Source organism: Pan paniscus, chromosome 6 (assembly GCF_029289425.2).
Source record: "Pan paniscus chromosome 6, NHGRI_mPanPan1-v2.0_pri, whole genome shotgun sequence".
Lineage (NCBI taxonomy): Eukaryota > Metazoa > Chordata > Mammalia > Primates > Hominidae > Pan > Pan paniscus.
This window is the reverse complement of record NC_073255.2, coordinates 93,004,238-93,024,805: the sequence shown is the minus strand read 5'-3', so window position 1 is coordinate 93,024,805 and position 20,568 is coordinate 93,004,238. Positions and strand designations below refer to the sequence as shown.

Sequence of the window (20,568 nt, the reverse complement as noted above, 5' to 3'; positions counted from 1 at the left end):
CAGGAGTTAGAAGCTGCAGTGAGCCATGATCTTGCCCCTGCACTCCAGTCTGGGCAACACAGCAAGATATTGTGTCAAAAAAATTTTTTTTGATAAAAAATAAAAGAGTTACATGACATTCAGAGACCATCCAAAAAACCTGTGGGTTCCCGGCTGGGCTCAGTGGCTCATGCCTGTAATCCCAGCACTTTGGGAGGCCAAAGTGGGTGGATCACTTGAGGTCAGGAGTTTGAGACCAGCCTGGACAACATGGTGAAACCCCATCTCTACTAAAAATACAAAAAATTAGCCAGGCATGGTGGTGGATGCCTGTAATCGCAGCTACTCAGGAGAGGGCGCTGGAGAATCACTTGAACTCATGGTGCGCAGGTTGCAGGGAGCCAAGATCGCACCATTGTGCTCCAGCCTGGGCAACAAGAGCAAAACTCCATCTCAAAAAAAATAAAGAACCTGCGAGTGAGTTCCCACACGTTTTCCTAATGGGCTGCTGCTTTCCTAGGAGTCTCTCGCTCATAGAAAAGGCACACACTGAAAGAGGAAGCAGATCCCATTGCTGTGGAAGTCCCATTGTTAGGAAGCTCTGCTTTTCTGGAGTTCAAATTCGCATTCATGACGCTTTAAACCGTCAGAGCTGGGTGGGTCCTCCTACAACAAAATAGTTTGCTCTCTCCTAGTTACCAGGCTTTCAAATATTAGAAGATCGATGTTCTGACCCCATTAAAATTTCTCTTTTGTGGAATGAAAAGCTCTGACTTAACCCATCTTCAAGCCTGGTTTGATGGAGGAATAGGGGCTGAGTCACCTGCATTTCCCCTCCCTGCACAAAGTCCTAGGCCCAGATCTGGGGTCTGTCTCTGCTGAGGGTGGGGTGAACCAGGAAGCACCTCCCTCTACATCTCCTTGATGAATGGGTATAATGGTTGCCATGGAACTGGGGCTTGTTTGATGACCTGGGGCTGGGTGGGCCTCTGAGAGCCTTTATAGCTGATTGCCTTTTGGGAGAAGGCAGGTGGGAGCCCTACCCTGTCTCATGAGTCACCCCAAAGGTGCATGGGCAGGCAGGTGCTGGGGAATCGGCTACTCCCCAGAGCTTGGCGTGGCCATCCCTGTGGCCCCTCTGGGAGTCTGGAGCCCATTCCCTCACACTGGTACTCACTGCGGCTGGGGACATCTGCACTAGGAAGACAGGACACGGCATGGAAGCTGGCCTCTGCCCAGAAGCCATGACATTCTGGTCACCAGCCTGATGCTATAAAACGAGTGTCACGGCCGAGCATGGTGGCTCACACCTGTAATCCCAGCACTTTAGGAGGCCAAGGCGGGTGGATCATGATGTCTGGAGTTCGAGACCAGCCTGGCCAACATGGTGAAATCCCGTCTCTACTAAAAATAAGAACATTAGCCAGGTGTGGTGGCACATACCTGTAGTCCCAGCTCCTCTGGAGGCTAAGGCAGGAGAATCACTTAAATCCAGGAGGCGGAAATTGCAGTGAGCCGAGACGACGGCATTGGACTCCAGGCTGGGCAACAGAGCACGACTCCGTCTCAAAAACAAACACAAAAAAACGAGTGTCACCTGGGGCTACTTGGCCAGACACAGAGAGCAAGGAGACATCCCTATTATCTGTCAAAAATAATTGTTGGGGCTGAGCACAGTGGCTCATGCCTGTAATCTCAGCACTTTGGGAAGTCGGGGCAGGAGGACTTGAGGCCTAGAGTTTGAGACCAGCCTGGGCAACATAGCGAGCACCTCATCTCCAGAAAAAATTTAAAAATTGGCTGGGCGCAGTGGCTCATGCCTGTAATCCCAGCACTTTGGGAGGCCGAGGGGGATGGATCATTTGAGGTCAGGAGTTTGAGACCAGCCTGGCCAACATGGTGAAACCCCATCTCTACTAAAAATACAAAAATTAGCTGGGCATGGTGGTGGGCACCTGTATTCCTAGCTACTTGGGAGGCTGAGGCAGGAGAATCGCTTGAACCCAGGAGGCAGAGGTTGTAGTGAGCTAGGATCATGCCATTGTACTCCAGCCTGGACAGCAAAGCTAGACTCCATCTCAAAAAAAAAAAGAAAAAGTAAAAAATGTAAAAATTAGATGGGCATGGTGACATGTGCCTGTAATCCCAGGTACTAAGGAAGCTGAGGTAGGAGGATGACTTGAGCCTGGGAGTTCGAGGCTGCAGTGAGCTCTGATCGCACCACTGCACTCCAGCCTGAGTGACACAGCAGGACCCTGCTTCGAAAAAAAAAAAAATTACTGGACACAATTATTGTGCCAGACCCCTAGGTTAACAGTGAGGATTCAGTGGGAGAACTAAACAGATAAACAGATCCAGTCCCCGCCCTCAGAGAGTTACAGTTTAATGGGAAAAAGAGACATTCACCAAAGAAGGACACAGCCCACTAGTGAGTTACACTCGAGAGGGATCATTTACAGAACAAAGCAGACTATAAAAATACAGCGATTGGCTGGGCGCAGTGGCTCACGCCTGTAATCCCAGCACTTTGGGAGGCAGAGGTGGGCCAATGACTTGAGGTCAGGAGTTCTCAACCAGCCTGGCCAAAATGGTGAAACCCCATCTCTACTAAAAACACAAAAATTAGCCAGGCGTGGTGGTGGGCACCTGTAATCCTAGCTAGTTGGGAGGCTGAGGCAGGAGAATGAATCACTTGAACCCAGGAGGTGGAGGTTGCAGTGAGCTGAGACCGCACCATTGCACTCTAGCCTGGGCAACAAGAGCAAAACTCCGTCTCAAAATAAATACATACATACATACATGCATACATACATACAGGGATTAAAATAGTCTAGTACTGACACCTGAACAGATAGATTGATCCAAGAAATGAAACAGAAATTCCAGAAGTTGACCTGAATACACACACACACACACACACACACACACACACACACAGAGGAAGGCATGAAAGACTCCATGACCCTCAAGGTATAAGATGCATTATTTTTTTTTTTTGAGACAGGGTCTCACTCTGTCACCCAGACTGCATGCAGTGGTGCACTATCCCAGCTCAGCTCTACCCTCCATCCCCCCAACCTCCCCCAACCACCCTGAGCTCAAGCAATTCTCATGCCTCAACCCTCAGCCTCATGAGTAACTGGGACGACAGGCGTGCACCACCATGCCCAGCTAATTTTTGTATTTTTAGTAGAGATTGTGCGGGGTGGGGGGTGGGGTGCGGGTTTCACTGTGTGGCCCAAGCTGGTCTCAAACTCCCGACCTCAAGTGATCCTCCCGCTTCAGCCTCCCCAGGTGCTGGGATTACAGGCATGAGCCACCGCACCCAACGGGGACAGGACAATTTTGCCAGCTGGAGAAGGGGTGGCCCCCAAATGTCCCCTTCACCACCCTCCTGCCTCTTCCTTCAGAACACTTTTTCCCTGAAGCCCTCCTGGGTAGCCCCCTACCCACACACCTCAGCATTGGGAGGTGGGGAGTGTGGGGGTCCCCCTTGCTCCTCAGCCCCATTTGGAGTAATGTCCTGTGCAGCTGAGCTCACAACTCCTCTTCCACCTGTCCCTCCACCCGGTGTCATTGGCAATTGCTCACTTCCTGGGCCTGCATCCACTCGGCTCCCCTATCCCTGGGCACCAGCCTCAGCTAGCTCCCATGTGGACTAATGACCCTTGTCCCTCCCCTCAGCTGCCTCTCTTTTTTCTTTTTTTTTGTTTTTGAGACAGAGTCTGGCTCTGTCACCCAGGCTGGAGTGCAGTGGCGCGATCTTGACTCATTGCAACCTCCACCTGCTGGGTTCAAGTGATTCTCGTGCCTCACCCTCCTGAATAGCTGGGATTACAGGCACCCACCACCATGCCCGGCTGATTTTTGTATTTTGGTAGAGACGGGGTTTCACCATGTTGGCCAGGCTGGTCTCGAACTCCCGACCTCAGGTGATCCGCCCGCCTCAGCCTCCCAAAGTGCTGGGATTACAAGCATGAGTCACCGCACCCAGCCCATCTTAAGCTTTTTTTTTTTTTTGACGAGGTCTCTCTCTGTCGCTCAGGCTGGAGTACAGTGGTGCCATCTCAGCTCACCGCAACCTCCACCTCCCAGGTTCAAGCGATTCTCCCCGCCTCAGCCTCCTGAATAGCTAGGACTACAGGCGTGCACCACCACACCCAGCTAATTTTTATATTTTTAGTAGAGACAGAGTTTCACCATGTTGGCCAGGCTGGTCTCAAACTCCTGACCTCAGGCGATCCATGCACCTTGGCCTCCCAAAGTGCTGGGATTCCAGGCGTGAGCCACCGCCCCTGGCCCATCTTCACTATTTTTAAGTGGACAGCACGGTAGTATTAACTATATGCACATCGTTGTGCAATAGATCTCTGGAACTTTTTCACCTTGCAATACTGAAACCCTACACTCAACAAACAACTCGCTTTCCCTGCCCCGCTCCAGCCCCTTAAAACTTCTACTCTCCTTTCTGCTTCTGTGAATTGTACTATTCCAGATACCTCCCATAGATGGAAGCAACCACTATTTGTCTTTCTTTGTAACTGGCTTATTTCACTTAGCATTATGTCTTCAAGTTTCATCCATGTTTTAGCATGTGTAAGAATTTCCTTTCTTGCTTTTTTTGTTTGTTTGTTTGTTTGTTGAGACTGAGTTTCACTCTTGTCACCCAGGCTAGAGTGCAATGGTGTGAACTTAGCTCACTGCAACCTCTGCCTCCCGGGTTCTCTTGCCTCCCGGGTTCTCAAGCAATTCTCTTGCCTCAGCCTCCAGAGTAGCTGGGATTACAGGCACCTGCCACCACGCCCGGCTAATTTTTGTATTTTTAGTAGATATGGGGTTTCGCCATGTTGGCCAGGCTGGTCTCGAACTCCTGACCACAGGTGATCCACCCACCTCGGCCTCCCAAAGTGCTGGGATTACAGGTCTGAGCCACCACGCCTGGCCTTGTTTTTGTTTTTGTTTTGGAGACAGAGTTTGGCTCTGTCGCCCACGCTGGAGTGCAGTGGTGCGATCATACCTCACTGCAGCCTCCCCTCCTAGGCTCAAGCAATCTTCCTGCCTCGGCTTTCTGAGTAGCTCGAACTACTGACACACACTACCATGCCTGGCTAATATTTTTATTTTTTGTAGCAAAGTGGGGGGTCTCATTATGTTGCCCTGGCTGGGCTTGAACTCCTGGCCTCAAGTGATCCTCCCATCTCAAGCCTCCCAAAGTGCTGGGATTATAGGCATGAGCCACTGTGCCCAGCCTCAAACACTTTTTCTTTCAACGACATTGACCTATAGTGAATATCAAAAGCATGCACTGAAACTCAAGAGCTGCCTCCTCTCCTGTGCCAGGATGCACTGTAACTTTTGTGAGCCCTAGGCATGTTTGACTTATATGGGTTAAGATATTCAAATACGGCTAGGCACGGTGGCTCACACCCGTAATCCTAACACTCTGGGAGACTGAAGTGGGCAGCTCACCTGAGGTCAGGAGTTTGAGGCCAGCCTGGCCAACCTGGTGAAACTCCATCTCTACTAAAAATATAGAAATTACCCAGGCGTGGTGGCAGGTCCCTGAAGCTCTGGCTACTTAGGAGGCTGAGGCAGGAGAATGCCTTGATCAGGGAGGCAGAGGTTGCAGTGAGCTGAGATTGCGCTACTGCACTCCAGCGTGGGTGATAGAGCGAGACTCCACCTCAAAAAAAAAAAAAAAAGATATTCAAATGTGTATTTTACAACTGCTTTGGCATAAAGACTGACTGATACCAGTCAGGCCAGATTCATTATTACATATTCATTACTATTATACTCCTGTTTGACTAGGCATGGTGGCTCACATCTGTGGTCCCAGCCCTTTGGGAGGCCAAGGCAGGACTTGAGGCCAGGAGTTCTAGACCAGCCTGGGCAACATAATGAGACCCCCCATTTCTACTAAAAATAAAAAAAAATAGCCAGTCATGGTGGTATGCATCTGTAGTCCCAGCTACATGGGAGGCTGAGGTGGTAGGATTGCTTGAACCCAGGAGATTGAGGCTGCAGTGAGCTATGATTGCACCACCACACTTCAGCCAACAGAGCAAGACCCTGTTTCAAATGCATACATACATACATACATACATACATACATACATACATACACACACACACACACACACACACAAACTAACCAATCAACCCCACTTGGGGTGCACAGTCATGAATTTGAAATTAGACTGGCCTGGGCAACAGAGTAAGACCCTGTTTCGAAAAAATATATATATATATGTATTTTTTTTTTCTTCTGATTCTAAAAAACATAAAAACACCCAGGCACGATGGCTCATGCCTGTATTCCCAGCACTTTGGGAGGCCGAGGTGGGCAGATTACCTGAGGTCAGGAGTTCAAGACCAGCCTGGCCAACATGGTGAAATGCTATATCTACCGAAAATACAAAAATTAGCTGGGCGTGGTGGCGCGTGTCTGCAATCCCAGCTACTTGGGAGGCTGAAACAGAATAATTGCTTGAAACCGGGAGGTGGAGGTTGCAGTGAGCCGAGATCGGGCCACCGCACTCCAGCCTGGCAACAGAGCGAGACTCCATCTCAAAAAAATAAATAAACAAAATAAAATAAATAAAAACATTTTTGTGGGTCTCTAAAAATACATAGCCAGAGGCTAGGGTATGGTGACTGTAATCCCAGTGCTTTGGGAGGCTGAGGCAGGAGGATTGCCTGATCCCATGAGTTCGAGACCATCCTAGGCAACATGTCAAGAACCCAGCTCTACTTAAAAAAAATATTAATTTTTTTTTTTTTTGGACATTGCCCAGGCTGGAGTGCAGTGGCACAATCTTGGCTCACCACTACCTTCGCCTCCCAGGTTCAAGCAATTCTCCTGCCTCAGCCTCCCAAGTAGCTGGGACTACAGGCATGCGCCACCACACCTGGGTAATTTCTGTATTTTAGTAGAGACAGGGTTTCACCATGTTGTCCAGGCTGGTCTTGAATTCCTGACCTCAGGTGATCTGCCCGCCTTGGCCTCCCAAAGTGCTGGGAATACAGGTGTGAGCCACCGTGCCTGGCTGTTTTTATGCCCGCCAGAGATTGGTGTGTCTGGACTAAATGGTGGAGCCAGGACTAGGCTCCCCTCCCGGCCCCACCCTCTGACTCACCCCCTCCCCAGAGAGCAGTTTCTGGGAATGTGCTAAAAACTTGGCTGGCTTCCCTAGCTGAATCCTGTGTTAAGGATGTTCTGCCCTAGGAGTCCCCGAACTCACAGGCTGTGCTCCCATGGGGAGGGATGATGGGGATGAGAAGGGGAGGGTTTCATGTGCCCTTAGGGGCTGGAGCTACAGCAGAATGGCAGGTGTTGAGAACAGTCCAGCAACCCCCAGGCAGGGAGCCTTCTTTTTTTTTTTTTTTTTTTTTTTGACTTTTAAGACAGAGTTTCACTCTGTCGCCCAGGCTGGAGTGCAGTGGCCCAATCTCAGCTCACGGCAACCTCCACCTCCTGTGTTCAAGTGATTCTCCTGCCTCAGCCTCCTGAGTAGCTGGGGTTACAGGCATGCGCCACCACCTCACCCAACTAATTTTTGTATTTTTTTTTAGTAGAGATGGGGATTTCACCATGTTGGCTAGGCTGGTCTCGATCTCCTGACCACCACCAAGCGATCCATCTGCCTCGGCCTCCCAAAGTGCTGGGATTACAGGAGTGAGCCACTGTGCCCGGGCCCCAGTTTCCTTCTGAAATGGAGTGTGCTGTAGGATTCTTGGCATGTCACGGGAATCTCAGGCAAATAGAGGTGATTATCTACCCAACAGGGTGTCATGAGAATCAAATGAGAAAACTGTGGGTGCCAGGAGTCCAGGAGACATCTAGTGGGTGCTAAAGGCTGTCATCTGGGGTGTGACATGGAGAAATTCCATTTTTGAATTAATTTATTTTAAATTTTTATTTATTTATTTTTGAGACAGGGTCTCCCTCTATCACCCAGGCTGGAGCACAGTAGCGCAATCTCAACTCACTGCAACCTCTGTGTCCTGGGTTCAAGCAATTCTCGTGCCTCAGCCTCCTGAGTAGTTAATCATGCCCAGTTAATTTTTTTGTATTTTTGGTAGAGACAGGGTTTCACCATGTTGGCCAGGCTGGTCTTGAACTCCTGACCTCAAGTGATCCAGCCGCCTTGGCCTCCCAAAGTTCTGGGATTATAGGCGTGAGCTGCTGTGCCTGGCATTGTTTATTTTTGTTTGTTCTTTCTTTTTTTTGAGACAGGATCTCGCTCTGTCACCCAGGCTGGAGTGCAGTGGTGCAATCACAGCTCCCCGCAACCTCCATCTCCTGGGCTCAGGTGATCCTCCGAACTAGCTGGGACTACAGGCTCATGTCACCACTCATGGCTCCCTTTTTTTTTTTTTTTTTTTTTTTTTTTTGTATTTTTTTGTGAAGACGGGGTTTCACAGTGCTTCCCAGGCTAGTCTCGAACTCCCGGGCTCAGGTGATCTGCCCACATCAGCTTCCCAAAGTGCTGGGATTACAGGCATGAGCCACCAAGCTGGGCCTATGTATTTATGTTTTTTAAGAGACAAGGTCTCACTTTGTCACTGAGGCTGGAGTGGAGTGGCATGATCATAGCTCCCTGCAGCCTCAACCTCCTGGGCTCAAGCAATCCTCCTGCCTCAGCCTCCCGAGTAGCTGGGACTGCAGGTGAGCACCACGATGCCCAGCTAATTTTTTAATTTTTTTGTAGAGACGGGTTCTTGCTGTGATGCCCCGGCTGGTCTCAAACTGGCATGGAGAAATTTAAGATACTGCGGTGAATCTAGCCACTGTTTGGGCTCCCAAGCACAAGAACCCCCTTTGTCTCTGCCCAGGGGCCTCCTTCTCCCGGCTCCCAGCAGAGATGCCAACAATCTGTCGCTGGCTCTCCCAGCCTTGTCTTGAAGAGGGATTCAGAGTGTAACAGTTGCAGTGGCAGCACAGGGCATCCCATGTTGGTGTGAGATGAGGGGTCTGGGGCCAGGGCCAGCGATGGGGGTGTCTGCACCAAGCCACTTGTACAATGTGATGTGCGGCCTTCATGCCTGATTCTCGGGAGAGTCTGTGACATACTAGATATCCATCTAATGAACGCTTTTTTGTTTAGTTGGAGCTGGTTCTTGCTGCTTTGAACCAGAAATCGGGAAAGCGTGGCACAACAAAGCTAAGGGGCTTGTGGGTGGCATTATTGAGGGTCTACTGCTCTGGAGAAGGGAGGATTTCATTTGTTTACATCTGTTTTGTGCAGCTATACTCTAGAAGGGCTGGGGACCAGGTCACTGTGGGATCTAGAACTCTTGGCGGAGGTGGTTGAAGGCTCTGGGGGAGGGAGGGATGTGCTGGCTGGACTGTTGTAGGGAAACCAGCCATGGTTTAGGCCCCAAGGGCCTCTCTTGGAAGGCTGAGGTGGGAGGATCTCTTGAGGCCAGGAGTTCGAGACCAGCCTGGGCAACAACGTAGCAAGACCTCATCTCTACAAAAAAAATTTGAAAAGTAGCCGTACATGTTGGCTTGTGCCTATAGTCAAAGCTACTTGAGAGGCTGAGGCAGGAGGATTGCCTGAGGCCAGGAGGTCGAGACCAGCCTGGGCAACATAGTAAGACCTCATCTCCATAAAAAAAATTTTACATTAGCTGTACGTGTTGGCTTGTGCCAACAGTCAAAGGTATTTGAGAGGTTGAGGCAGGAGGATTGCTTGAGGCCAGGAGTTCAAGACTAGCCTAGGCAACATAGTGAGACACCATCTGTACAAAAAAATACAAAGTTAGTGGTGCATGGTGGTGTATGCCATGGTCCCAGCTACTCCAGAGGCTGAGGTGGAAGGATCACTTGCACCCAGAAGGTCAAGGCTACAGTTAGCCATGATCCTACCACTGCACTCCAGCAGGGTCCACAGAGCAAGACCATGTCTCTCTCTAAAAAAAAAAAGAGAAAAAGAAAAAAAAGAGGCCAGGCGTGGTGACTCAAGCCTGTAATCCCAGCACTTTGGGAGGCCGAGGCGGGTGGATCACCTGAAGTCAGGAGTTCAAGACTAGCCTGACCAACATGGTGAAATCCCATCTCTAAAAAAATACAAAAATTTGCTGAGCATGATGGCAGGTGCCTGTAATCCCAGCTACTTGGGAGGCTGAGACGGGAGAATTGGTTGAACCTGGGAGGCAGAGGTTGCAGTGAGTCGAGATGGCACCATTGTACTCCAGCCTGGGTAACAAGAGCGAGACTCCGTCTCAAAAAAAGAAAAAGGATTACAAGACTGATAACAAGTAGGCTACTAGGACCGGGGGAGCTGACATTCTCCTGAATGTTGGTGGCCCTGTACTCAGAAACAGCCACCACCTCGGGAAACGTGGCAAATCCAATGGACTTTCTGCATGCCCCTGTCTTCTGGCCTGGAGATTCCTTTTCTAGGAATTTATTCTCAGCTGCATTTGCTCCCATGCAAAATGTGTGAGCCATGCAGTTGTCAGGTAAAAGCAAATGTTGGCAACAATTGGCCTGTTCACTAACAGGGAACCCAGACCTGTTGAAGAGAGATGGTATGTCTGCCCAGTGACAGAGAGAATGGGCATGCTTGCTTGCTTGCTCTTTTTTTTTTTTTTTTTTTTTTTTTTTTTTTGAGACAGGGTCTTGCTCTGTTGCCCAGGCTGGACTGCAGTGGCGCGATCTTGGCTCACTGCAACCTCTGCCTCCCCCAAGATTCAAGCAATTCTCCTGCCTCAGCCTCCTGAGTAGCTGGGACTACAGGCGTGTGCCACCACGGCCAGCTAATTTTTGTATTTTTAGTAGAGATGGGGCTTCAGCATGTTGACCAGGTTGCTCTCAAACTCCTGACCTCAGGTGATCTGCCCGCCTCAAGTCTCTCAAAATTCTTTTTTTTTCTTTCTTTTAAAAGACACATTTTCAGCCAGGCACAGTGGCTCACACCTGTAATCCCAGCATTTTAGGAGGCTGAGGTGGGTGGATTATGTGAGGTCAGGAGTTTGAGACCAGCCTGGCTGATATGGTGAAACCCTGTCTCTACCAAAAATACAAAAACTAGCCGGGTGTGGTGGTGGGTGCCTCTAATCCCAGCTACTCAGGAGGCTGAGGCAGGAGAATCACTTGAACTGGGGAGGCAGAGGTTGCAGTGAGCTAAGATCGCACCACTGCACTCCAGCCTGGACGACAGAGTGAGACTCTATCTCAAAAAATAAATAAATAAATAAATATAAAAATAGAAGACACATTCTCCCTCAGTTGCCCAGGCTGGAGTGCAATGGTGCAATCATAGCCCACTGCAGCCCCAAACTCCTGGGCTCAAGCAATCCTCTTGCCTTGGCCTTCCCAAGTGTTGGGATTACAGGCCTGAGCGCCTGGCCGGATGTTTTCCTATGTATAAATATGTATGACTCTCCAAGTTAAAAGAAGTGAAACTGTAAGTGTAAACTGTAAGCTACTATTTGTGTATAAAAGAAAAATATATATATATATATATATGCTGATGCATTATAAGCAGAGACTGCTGCCAGAACAACTCACAAGGAGCTAAGAACACTAGATGCCTGTGGGAGGGAATCTGTGTGGCTGGGTGAGACTTGTAAGACTTACTTTTCTTTTTTTTTTTTTTGAGACAGAGTTTCACTCTTGTCGCCCAGGCTGGAGTACAATGGCGCGATCTCGGCTCGCTACAACCTCCACCTCCCAGGTTCAAGCGATTCTCCTGCCTCAGCCTCCCTAGTAGTTGGGATCACAGGTGCCCACTACCACGTCCAGCTAATTTTTTGTATTTTTAGTAGAGACAGGGTTTCACTATGTTGGCCAGGCTGGTCTCGAACTCCTGACCTCAGGTGATCCACCCGCCTCAGCTTCCCAAAGTGCTGGGATTATGGGCATGAGCTACCACGCCCGGCTAGAGACTTACTTTTCATTGTAATAATTGCAAACTCTCAGTATCTTTTGAATTTGATCAAATGTGCATGTACCATACAAATAACAAAATAGGAAAACAATATAACAGAAACTAGAATCTGTGCTAGACAGCCCCCCACACACAATATCTCCTGTGTACTTTGTTTTTTGAGACAGAGTCTCAATCCTTTACCCAGGCTGGAGTACAGTGGCTGGATCTCAGCTCGCTGCAACCTCCCACTCCCAGGTTCAAGCGATTATCCTCCCTCAGCCTCCGGAGTAGCTGGGATTACAAGCACCCACCACCATGCCCGGCTAATTTTTGTATTTTTAGTTGAGATGGGGTTTCGCCGTGTTGGCCAGGTGACCTCAGGTGATCCGCCCACCTCGGCCTCCCAAAGTGCTGGGATTATAAGCGTGAGCCAGCACATCACAATATCTCCTGTGTACTTTGGGCAGGTGTTTCTGCTCTCACGACCTCTTTGCAGTCGATGAAACTGAACCAGCTCACAAGCTCAGGAAGCTGCCCAGGGTCACCCAGCAAGGGAGTGAGTGGTGAAGCTGGGTCCCGACCCAACTCTGCAGTCATGCTTGCGACAATGCCCTCAGGGGAGCCAGCTCCCCAGGGCCAGTCACTGCTGTGCAGGGCCCCAAGACTGAGCCATGAAGATGGATAATTCTAGAAACTCCGCTCTGGACAGAATCTGTGAGAAGGTTCTCACCCCAGTGGAAAGACCTGCCATCAGGGAGTACTTGGGAGGCCAACCCTGGCAAACCTGGCCCCGCCCCGGTGCCACCTGTGTGACCTCCTGACCCTCCAACAGGAAATCTTCCCACTGTGAACCTCATCGAGGTCCACTGTGGAGGGACGCAGGAGGAGTAAATGAGGTGACAATTGAGAAAGCCGCTCCTCCCAAGCAGGTGCACAAAAAATCAAAACAAAAACAGGTCTCTCAGACCCAAAACCTCTGAGCTTTGAGTTAAAATAAAACACATTTACTCCACGTATTTTTTAACAAAAAGAAAACGTCACATCAGGAAACTCTGATTTTGTGGTAGCTGACATGGTGTTTTCTTGTACGTGAATAGAATCCTGACATGTAGTGCACATTGATGTATAGCTTTAACTGACCCTGGGTTTTGCAGACCAGGGTTTGTTTAATACACTCCATTCTAGGCCAAATCAGGACAAAAAAAAAAAAAAAGAAAAAAAAAGAAAAGATCCGAATCTAGGTGTTTTATAATCTGCTTTTTAACCTCTAACCGCAGAGCACGCTGATCAGACCTCATATCTTGGAGGTTTAGGAGACAAGTTAGAACTGTAGCATGTACCTGTTAATTTTGTTTAATTTATGGTGTCTCAATCTGTCTGTGCGTCTGCACATGTGCAAGCATTGAAAGAAAGGAGAGAGTAGTCCGGGCGAGCACAGCAGGCAGTTCCAGGGCCAGATGGGCCCATCCCCAAGTAGATAGCAGTCTATGGATCTCTCTCTGGCACAGAAGGCACCTCACCTCATACCACTCTCCTGGACACCTGATGAACTGAGCCCTCCCAGGGGAAGACACTCCCCAGGCCTGGGCAGGGCTTACATGCGCACTCTCTCTCTTCTTTCCCTTTTTCTTCCCACCGCAAGCACTGATGACCCTGTTGAACTCGTGGGAAACTTCCTTTCTCTGCAGGAGAGAGAACGTGGCATTCTGGGCTCCCCACTCCCATCCCTGTAGAAATGGCCCAAACTCACACCAAAACGTGGATGCTCTTCAACTTCCAAACCTACCATTTGCCCTTCTTTCATTTCGCCTCTTAGTTCTTTTTACGCACAGTTTTAGGGCAGTCTAAGTACAAACTGAAAGTCTAACTTGTCTCTGATTCCTCCCTTGTCTATGTGTATATGCGTGAGAATAGAGGCGGGTGAGAGTATGCGTGCGTGTGCGTGTGTGCAATTTTATACGTCTGTGTATTTTCTTAAGTACCTGTGCACACGTAGAGTGCATTACTGCCACCTTTTTCAATAAGCTGTTTTATCAGTTACGGCTTCTACAAGTTTGCTAATTTAGACTTCTTTATTGCCATATCTTTAAACTAACAATAGATGATTTCGGTATATATATATATATATTTTTTTTTGCTTATTTATAGGTGCCGTATTTTATTATCTGATTGTTAGGAAGGGATGAAAGGGGCAAATATTCTTTAGAGGGATAGACTGCCGGCAGTATTGGGTATAATTTACAAGATGTAGTTGTCATACTGTATATTACTGATTGAAAACTTTTTGACCGTATTGTGTATCCTTGAAACCTTTGTCTTAGGTCAACATCTTTGGATGACATTTTAATGGTGCATTCATTATTTCTTAAGTTTAATTAATATTACTTTTTTTTTTATTTGGGGGCTGGGAGGGAGTTATAATTTTAAAGGTACGCTCTGGCTGTTCCACCTCCGTGTGCTTGTTAATTAACTTGTAGGACTTTGACTGTAAGATGTGAAACCACGTTTCTTGCATGATGTTTTAGAGATTATTTCATTTACAGTCTTTTAACCTGCAGTTGCAGCACTTAGTTCATGTTTTCACAAATTTCGAGAGTCACTACACTAAAGACAATGCCTTTTCATGAATAAGAAGTTTTCAGAAGGCTCTAGGGGGCTGGGAGGCAGGCTGTTCGTTTGTCTTTTGTTGGGGGTATCATTTCTGAACTTGAAATCCAGTTCAGGGAGAAGAGAATTCAAAATTAGAGGAGCTTAAGGGGACATGGGTCAACATCTAGCTCAATTCAGGTGCATTGAGAAGAGTGAGTTCCCATCGGTGACCCTTAGGACAGTGAGTGGCAGAGCCCTGACGACTGTGGTGTCCTCTCCACAAAACCCTCAAGGGACTTTTGTCATCATGTGTGATGAATCTTTAAATATCGTCTAATTTTCATAAGAATGAAAAGAAGTTAACAGGAAATAGTAGGCTAGGGTTTAGTTTTAAAGGCATGACTGTTATTTACAAAGGTGTTAAATCTGAGGAAATTGACAAATACAGATTTGTCCATTCTAGTGGCCAAACAGTAACAGTCTAAAATGCAGTCATTTTGACCCTCCCAAGCAATTTAGTCATATGTGTTGTTTTCTCTTTTCTGTTTATACTTCTTAGATTTTTAACTAGGTTACTGTTGGTTCCCATTCTGTCTTTTTTGCCAGACTTACATCTGGTGCCAGATACAATCAGTTGGTTAAATTTTGCTTGCAGTTCTGTGTATTTTTTTTCCTCTATTATTTATTTTTTTTTAAAAAATAGAGATCCTAACCTTAGATCTTTGATGTGAAGCTAGCACTGTCTGTAATACTTGTAAGAGCTGCCACTAAAATAATACAGCAATCCGTGGCCAGGGGAGCACCCCCTCCTGGTTGGGCCCCTCAGTTGGAGTCTAAGGGTTAATCTCTCATCTTGCTAAGCAGTATTCAAGTGCCTTGAACAGTGTCCCCTCGGCATGGCTCCCCTTCAGCAGGCTGGCATTCCAAGCAGTGGCCCCCGCAGGCAGCCGACCCCCTTACTCTTCACGCTGTATGAATTTAAAAAGCTGATTTGTACCTTTCCCCTGGGGGAAACGGTTCCATATAAAACACTAACACTTAATTACAAGCTCCATTATGCCATTTTAAATGGCTTCTTTTTGTTAATTGGAGGCATTGTTCATAACTTAAGGCTTTTGCCATTAACTTAGCTGGCTAAGCAGAGGCTCGGCGTAAAATCAGTGTTTGCATTTAGCCTCTTGACCCGGAGTTCCGGCCCGAGCTCCCTTGTGATAGCCGAGATGGCAGGTGTGTGAGTTCTGTCCTAGACCTGTGCCCAACTCACTTCCACCCCAAAGGCGTCTTCTGTCCTCCTCCCCAACCCCCGAGCTCCCTGGTAACCTCCTCTTGAATTTCTGTATCAGTGAAGACATCTGTGGTTTCTGCTCACCAGATCTCTCTTTAGAAAGGGTTATCAGAGCCATGGAGCTTAGCTCAACTGGATTCTTCTAGACGATCTTAGGAGGCATCTTGGCATGAGGCAGCTTCTAAGCATCTCCTGGGACAGGATCGGGGTGACAGCCCAGGGATGCATGTGTGGGAGAACTCTCTGAGAAATGCCAGGATCGTGGCTCACAGGGGCCCACCATCAAAACCTGCTACTTTGTGCAGGTAATTGAGGCAAAAGATACCAGTCAACAGCCTCCCTGGGGTAGATCCCTTGTACCTCCAAAGTACAAATACCTCCCTGCTCAGTTTCCTTCCTGTCGCCATCTTTGTTTTCTTCCCATTGAAAAACCATCCTGTCTGATGTGGACGTTCAGGTCTGCTGGTTGGCGGTCCGGGCCCAGAGTGCAGCAGAGCTCTGCGTTAAATATTCCTTTCTGGCCACCGCCCAAGCCCAGGTGGCCAGCTCTCATACCCTATCTCCCTCTTTGGCCAGGGCCAGCATCAGGCATGCAGCTCATGACCAGTTTACACAGGCTGCAAAGAGATCGCTGTGGGCCTCGGCTGACTACTTTAAGATTATGCCACAGCCAGGCCCTAAAAAGAGAGGGGAACAGGAGTCCCCAGGTGAGCTCTCTCATGGGCAGGTGCCTTCCCGACTAAGGTTGGACTGGATGACTTTGTTCCTCCTGCATGCATGTCCTTTGATGCAGGGGTGATCAATGAACTCTGTTGACATTCTATGCAATGTTTTTTATTCCTCTGATTTTAGCAAAGCAAATCTTACTGAAAAATAGCAGAGCCAGGGGAACAGACGCATGTCCTTCTGGGAGTCACACAAAAGCAGAGAGATTTTGAACTGAGGGGTGACAGCCTTTGCCTTAAATGCAGTATGACAGGCGCTTCTTGGCAGACCAGTAAAAACAAAAGCCCATAGACCTTACTCATCCCAAGGCCGACAAGCCAGCTGTACAGGGTGAGATGTAGCAACACGGGGCATGAGCGGTGGGCGTGCTGGGCTATTTGCTGTGGTACTTTAGGCTGGAGGTTTGGCTCCTGTGCTGCCGGTGGGGGGCCCTGTCCCTCCCCAGATGTCCTCCCTCTTCTTCACACTCCTCATTGTCCCTTCTACCTCACTAACCTGTGTTCTCCATCTGATGTCACCCAGAACCACACCCCACAGAACTGTGAGGCACGTGGGCTGGAGAGAGCAGAAAAGCTGCCAGCGCAGCAGACACGAACATCCCTCTGCCTGGTGGGCCGGCTTTGGGTGTCTCTCCTTTTGTGAGCGCAACACGGACAAACAGCTGTGCTCTGCAAGGCACACGGATGTTTCCCTTCCACCTGTTCCCAAAGCTCCAGCAGCTGTTTCTTTTGCAGGCAGGGCGTGGTCTCGGGCCTCTGAGGGTCTTGTCTTTGGTCTGCCTTCCTTTCTGTCCAGTCCTGCTCAGCTGTTAAGATCCATCATGGCCATTATCCTTGTCCCGGACTGCCCCAAAGTGGCCACATGAGGACACTTCCTAAGATTCCCAGCTGGCTTTGGGGAACGCTGTAGCTCTTGGGTGTCTCTTGTCTCTGGCATGGTTTTAGCGTCACTGCGAACACTCCTTTGCAAACATCAAACATCTCAAAGACGGAAAAGGATAGATGGCTTCCTCCAGCCTACACGCCCCGTCCACAGTTGCATCACCCTCTTATCCCAAAAGAATATGCCAGTTCCCATCCAGCACCGAAGAAAATCAGCTCCTGGGGCTGCTGGTTGGAGGTGGGTCTGTCCACTGTGGGGGCCAAAGTGTTCCCCTGCTGGAGACAGTTTGCAAGTAAGAACCTAAGGATGGGGACAGCATCCTGTGCTTGGGCATTGACCAGCCAAAGCTCACATTTAGAAATCCCTCAGTGCTTCTGTGGTTTCACCTGGGCATCGATGACATTAGGGAAGTCTTTGTGACCACAAGGGCAGGGCTTGTGCCCTGAGTGGCAAGGTGGTGACCTGAGGCCAGTGTGATGTGGTTGGATCTCAGCGTGTACTGAATGCCAGTCTGGCCGGCACACTCGAACGCTAAGAGAATGGTCCAATTTGATGATCTTATTTCTATTTCGATCAGGTTTTGACTTTTTGTAGATGAAAACTACCAGGGAAAAGGGGAAGCAGGTACCCAATAAAGTTTAGAAAGATCCAGTCTGTGAAACCCTTAGAGATGGGCTGAAAGTTAAGTCCACAACCCTTGGGCTTAATCAGGACGGAAGAGGAGGGGGTGTGGGGGGCAGAGCGTAAAACAAGCCCCAGCCCTACTCCCAGCCCCCCAGCCCAGTCTTCCCAATCCCAGAGGCCCCGGCGGCCTGTGCTCCTCACCACCCTGGTCAGGGGAATGGAAGGAAATGCAATTTCCGCCTGTCTGCCCAACTTCCAAAAACTGCCTCCTCCTGCCCAGGTGTCTCCCACCACCACCTTCCCTCCAAAGATAACCGTGTCCATGCCATCCGTGGCATCATCTCGAGTTTTCATTTTTGGATGAAGTGACATTTAGCTTTAACAAGACATTTCCAAAGTGCCTAGTCTCCTCCAAAATGCCAACTTTAAAAGTTGGGCATTGTAGGCGAAAAATCCCGAAAAAAAAAAGACAAAAAAAAAAAAGGCTGGCGAGAGAAAGACATTTGGCTATGCATAAATGTGCACTTCCCCCATGCCCCCGTTCTTAAACTCTTAAGATGCCTTTGAGTTGCTTTTCATGAATCCTTTTAGTTTACCCGATAATGTTAAGAAAGCATTAGTCTGCGTTACTGTAATTTCTGTAGTGTTTACGCTTTAATTTCTACCACAAAATATGCTATATGCTATGTATCAAGCTTTCTGTAATCAGAAAGAAAAGATGCCTTATATCCCAATGTCACGGCTACATCCCTATGGAAATTAATCAGAAGCACAGTGTGTACGGAAGCATTGGGACTTCTGCTGGTGAAACAAGAGACCATTCAGCAAGACACATTGAAGTGGCACGGAGCTGCTTTTGTTTTATAATTCTTTTTTCCCCCCTTTTCCTCCTTTTTTATTGTTATTATTTTTTTGTAGTTTGCTTTAAACAGAAAGCACTTAAATAGATGACTATGTGTAAAAGCTCTGTGCAATTGAAATCATTTTTCTTCATTTTAAAAAAATAACGTATTGCACACCAAATGAACTCAAAGTAGGCTTTAGACCAGGACGATTCAGGTTATGAATGAGTTTGTTCACTGTAGTTCCGTTTGTTCATGAACCGAAGGGAAAACAGGCCTCCCCAACTCCCTCCAGTCTCCCAGCCTGCCTCTTGGTGACCACTGTGCTGGGCGTGCAGGGCCCGCGGGCTCTGGCTGGAGCCGCTGGCCTGACAAGGCAGGATAGGGAGTGTCCGTGATTCAGAAGCTGAGACCCTTCCCCAGTGTCTGAGGCCACAGCCATCCCTTCCAGCACTTAATCTTGTCTTGTTGAAATGGACTGACTGCTACTGACCTGCCGGCGTGCGTGAGGGTGATTATAAAAGGATGTTTCCTTGAGAAAAAAAAATATATATTTCTATCCTCTTCTATTTATTATTAGGTTAATCATTTAAGTACTTATCAGGAGTGTATTGTTATTTTGTGTTTTGTTGTCATAAATGCTTTTTGCTGTCACTCTAGTGGTTACTATCCTCTGCCTTCCTCTCCTCTTCTACTCCCCCAGAGAACCAAGGCGTCTGGGGGATTGACTGGGGGGCAGAGGGGGTTTCCCCAGCAAAATCAAACACCTGTCTCCAGAGTAGCCACTCAAAAACTGGTGGTCTCTACGTGTCTAACTTTTTAAATGAGAGTGTTTATGAACAAAAAAATTTACCAACGTTTGAGGGAGTTGCTGAGTTGAAGAATGCTCGCTTGAGGAGCTTCAGAGGAATCTTAGCAAAGCCAAGTTCAGTTCCCCAAAGCCTCCTAGAGCCTCTGGTAAGACTTCTGGGTTCATGAAGTTTCGGCGAGCCGTGGTCAGAGAGGGCGCGGTGGCCTGGCCAAGACTTTACCTCCAAGCGAGAGAGTGATTTCTTGCAAGGCCCGCACGGGTTGATATGTTTTGGTTGGTTTTTTGTTGTTGTTGTTTTTCTTGCGTACAAAGTTGGTCAAAACCATCTTTCAAAGCAACAGTGTTTTGTAGTAGCAGGCTGTGGCTTGAGGGCTCACCTAGGAGATCATAGGCAGAGGGCCCCTTTCCCCTATAGGTGGTTCAATGTGGAGGAAGGTTGGGTGTGGAGATTGCTTGCTGTGGCCCCAAGCTCAGCCAGCAGGACACCCAGTTGTTGCCAATCGGGTGTGAAGGTGAGGCGCCCTGCCTCGATCCCATGGGCCCAGCAGAAGGAAACTTACCCCAGGCCAAGGCAAGGGCCCTGCTCACCCCAAGGTAGGCTGGGAAGAGCATCTCTTTCCATATCGTCACCTCCCCTTCTCCAAGATTGCCGGGGGCCCTGATTTTGTTCTCTCTTTGAAAGAAACCCTCCACTGAAACAATGGTCCCCATCTCCCCAGAAGCCTTTTTTTTTTTCATTTTTCTCTAATTAGTCTATGCATTTCTCTCTCTCAAACCATCTTCTGCCTCTTCCCTTGAGAAAACGGGCATCTCACGTACCCCCATCTGAGACCTCTTGGAAAAAAAAAATCCCGTGTATTCTGGAGATGTGAGAATTCACCCAAAATTCTTAAAACATTGGAGAATAGCTTGTTATAAAATAAAAGTGGGGGTAAAAAGAAGGTGGTT

The 20,568-nt window shown here is 48.4% G+C and overlaps 2 protein-coding genes across 8 annotated transcripts in view; one reads left to right on the top strand and one right to left on the bottom strand.

The window, feature by feature from the left end:
- Positions 1-20,568, bottom strand: part of LOC117978808 (speedy protein E18-like) — a 142,431-nt gene that overhangs the window by 10,321 nt on the left and 111,542 nt on the right. The window contains exon 1 of one of the 2 annotated variants that reach the window (XM_055114541.2): positions 803-5,957. The exons of the other annotated variant lie outside the window; for it this stretch is intronic. The gene's annotated coding sequence lies outside the window, so the exon portion shown is untranslated. Of the gene's footprint in view, positions 1-802; positions 5,958-20,568 lie in introns of those variants that run through there. 2 annotated transcript variants of the gene reach the window in all.
- Positions 1-20,568, top strand: part of LOC117978809 (protein CASP-like) — a 65,628-nt gene that overhangs the window by 18,096 nt on the left and 26,964 nt on the right. For 2 of the 6 annotated variants that reach the window (XM_063605913.1, XM_063605912.1), the window contains one exon: positions 11,596-11,666. The exons of 3 other annotated variants lie outside the window; for them this stretch is intronic. In XM_063605913.1, the coding sequence (XP_063461983.1) occupies positions 11,596-11,666 (71 nt within the window). Of the gene's footprint in view, positions 1-6,327; positions 7,749-11,595; positions 11,667-20,568 lie in introns of those variants that run through there. One more of the 6 variants, XM_055114543.2, reaches the window with a different exon arrangement.